We start from the raw sequence: 3,404 nt of genomic DNA, 5'->3' as shown, positions 1-3,404 counted from the left end.
CTTTACCAATAGATTATTATTTTAAGTATTATTATTTAACATTTTAATTTATTATTTATTTACATAAAACTTAAATAAATTATCATACATGTCATGTAATATCTTCTAATAATAATTTATATAATTATACTGTTTTAAAATTGATATTTTGATAGAAAAGAACAAAATTCAGTGTCTATTCTAGGAGGGGGGCTTCCCTGATATTTTTGAGAACTCCCCCTTTTTTTCAGAGGCAGGGGGAAAATTATACATATAGAAAGAAGAAAAAAGATCAACAAAAGTAATAAATTCTCATTTTTCGATAAAAGTCCCCCAGTTTTTCGAATCCTAGACTAGACACTGAAAATTAATGGGTTATTCTTACAGGGAAAAAGTCAAACATGTCTTATATGTTTTATTTTTCAGGTATCAAATGTACACAATGTCAATGCAGTCAAGGAATCTCCTCATGAAAAGATGCAAGGGTTTATTCAGATGGCCTGGGCGTTTTCTACTGGACTCGGGATAATTCTTTTTCTCGCAGAAATCACAATAATTTGTTGGCTACAGTTCCTGTCTGTCAATAAAGATGCTGCCATTGCTTCAACAGCGATAGTAGTACCTGTTCTTATAATATTTTTACTTTTTGCTGCATTTTTCTACAGACGATTGATAAGTCATAAATACGAGAGATCGTATAGAGATTTAGAAGATCTTCAACAGATTGCGGAGGAACTGCAAAATAATTCTCAACTAGAAAATCTGAACAGTACGCAACAGCCACAGACTGTGTAATAAAAAGTTTTATTTTATGTTTTTATTTTCAACATATTATTTATTGTTATCTTGTACCATTTTTAAATATATTTCAACTTGAATACTGTAAGAAAATTTTATAACATGTGATATCACATAATTATGGACCTATGTACGTGAGTTGTTAGGGTCTAAGCTGCAGTTTTGATTTTTCTGCTTCTTTTTTAAAACTTTATTCATTATTCATCAAAAATTTATATAAACTATGAGGTTGATACATAAGGGGGCATTATTTATTTTCGGTCTGTTTATGATGTTTTGGAAATTTTTATGATAAAAAAAAAATTCTCAAAAATCTGATAAATTCAATTTTTTATTCATTACTTTGCTAAAGATTTCATTTAGCTTAAATAAGACAATGTTTATTTAATCTTTATCTGTGTTTAATATTTTGAGTATTCATGATAATTCTCCACGTCCAAACACTCCCTAAAACCAACACCCCCATCCCACTCTTATAAATGCTCCATTGACTTTTTCACTTAAAACTTTTCATAGACATTTTAAATAAAATAAATAGACAGTGCTCAGTTTATATCAAAATTAATCCATCAAATAATAGAAAACATGCACACCTTGTATGACATGTACTTATTTAACCAACAAGTTTAATATTTATAACATACTTTGAATCAGTCTTTAAAGGCCCATTATGCCAAGGAAATGCTTATATGCTCGTTCGTGCCTGAAATAATGCACGGAAGGGCACCTGAGGTCTTCCTCCACCAGTAAAGCTGGAACGTCGCCAAATGACCTATAAGTATAGGTTAAAGTTTATAAGTATGTATTTACAAAAATAAATTGGTCAGGCGCTGCACAGCAGTGCAACCGATATATATTTGTAAAAACGTACTAATAAATTTTAACTGACTTGGTGTTTTCAATTATTTTTATAAACAGTCGATTTACTAGACTGATTAACATTTTGCCGATTTACCAAAGTAAATGTGTTACGATTCATTTGAAATACTGCAATCCTATTGGACAAAAAATAATTTTAAACACTAACATGCTCTAAAACGCCAGCATATGACAAAACCAGCATGTTGAATTCTTCTGATATGACCTTGACTTTTCTATTGACCTGGACTGTCAAGGTCAAATTATTGAAATTTGTTTAAATTGACATAACCTCATTAAGTTTTTTACCGATTTGATTTATACTTGAACAAAAGAGCACATATGACAAAACCGACATATTGAATTATTCTGATATGACCTTGACCTTAAATTGACCTTTATCATCAAGGTCAAATTATGAAAATTTACTAAAGTTTATTTATGGATTTGGTTCATTCTTGAATAAAAGAACACTTATGACAAAACTGACCATGAAGTTATGAAATTTGATTTATAATTTGTTCAAGATCGTTATGTTTTCTAAGAGAATTTATTATTGCAATATTTTTTCTGAAATGTGTTTGAAGTTAGAAAGATTTGAGTGTGTTCCCTGTCAGGGGGTTGCTCATGTTTATGTCATAATCATGATTGGAAAACATTGTTATTGGGAAAAAATTGAAATTATAGTAATACATGTGTTAAACTCATATACTCATTCTTGTTATTTTGGTGTATTAAATGCTTATTATTTCAAACTTCCACATTTATTTCCTTATAATTGTTAGTATTGTACGGTATGCAGAGTTTTTTTCAGTGCAAGTGTGATATTGTTATAGATATTATAAATAAACTTTTATTACTGGATTTTTTTTTTCATATTTCCTTTGAAAAAGGAAAGAGTTGCATAAGGAATAAAAGTTTAGAAAGTGTATAAATTTATGTTGAGAGAAAAAGGAAACAGTTGCATTAGGAATCAAAGTTTAGAAAGTGTATAAATTTATGTTGAGAAAGCTTGCCATAGTAGATAAATGGTGCAATGAAATGTACTAACATCAGTGTTTAAAGGTATTTGTCTATTTGATCCTTTACAGTTTTTGTTTGTTTGTTTTGTTTTGTTAATTAAAAAGAAACAAGAATAGTAGTGAAAGATTGATGAATTCACTAATGCAGATGTATAAAATACTTCAGTGTACTAAATCTATGTCAATGTATTTGTTGATTTTTGTTTATATGTACCAATAATTTACACCATTTACATTTGTATAATATATGTGATCTTTTCTTGCCATGATATTACATGTAAATCTGATCTATGCTTGTGGACAATGTAAATTTCATATTTTCCTGTCCATGCTTTTATCTGATCTATATTTGTATAGTTCATTTATGCATTACATTAAATTATTTGTTTCCTTTTAAACAAGATGATCGCTGATAATGGTGATGTGTTATATAGTGAAACATAATTATTTAAATGTAACATTACGTTAATTACAATATCTGGTCCAACACTTTCTGTGTTTGTGTAATGTAAACCCCCCTCTCCCCCCCCCCCAAAAAAAAAGAAAAGAAAAAACAACAACAACAAAAGGTATCAATGACATCTCTATTTCTCAAACTTTAGCCTGTAGAGTGCTAGCAAAAATAATTCTTAGATATCAGACAGGATTGTCTACTGTTTACACCAGTGCTAGAAAAACCTGTCTTACACCCCCCCTCCCCCATTGTAAAACAAGTTGTGTGTTTTAAATGACGCCATTCCCACAAGC

General features: G+C 29.4%; 1 protein-coding gene across 1 annotated transcript in view; it reads left to right on the top strand.

The window, feature by feature from the left end:
* The window catches only part of LOC132713578 (calcium release-activated calcium channel protein 1-like), an 11,887-nt gene extending 10,422 nt beyond the window's left edge, over positions 1–1,465 (top strand). The window contains exon 3 of the mRNA XM_060696215.1: positions 406–1,465. Coding sequence (XP_060552198.1) covers positions 406–774 — 369 coding nt within the window. The 3' untranslated portion in view covers positions 775–1,465. The remainder of the gene's footprint in view (positions 1–405) is intronic.
* Positions 1,466–3,404: the final 1,939 nt, after the last annotated feature.

The sequence above is a fragment of the Ruditapes philippinarum genome, unplaced genomic scaffold, assembly GCF_026571515.1.
Source record: "Ruditapes philippinarum isolate M1 unplaced genomic scaffold, ASM2657151v2 ctg4826_1_1_1_1, whole genome shotgun sequence".
Lineage (NCBI taxonomy): Eukaryota > Metazoa > Mollusca > Bivalvia > Venerida > Veneridae > Ruditapes > Ruditapes philippinarum.
Note: the sequence above shows the minus strand (reverse complement) of the source record. Positions and strands in the feature narration are given on the sequence as shown.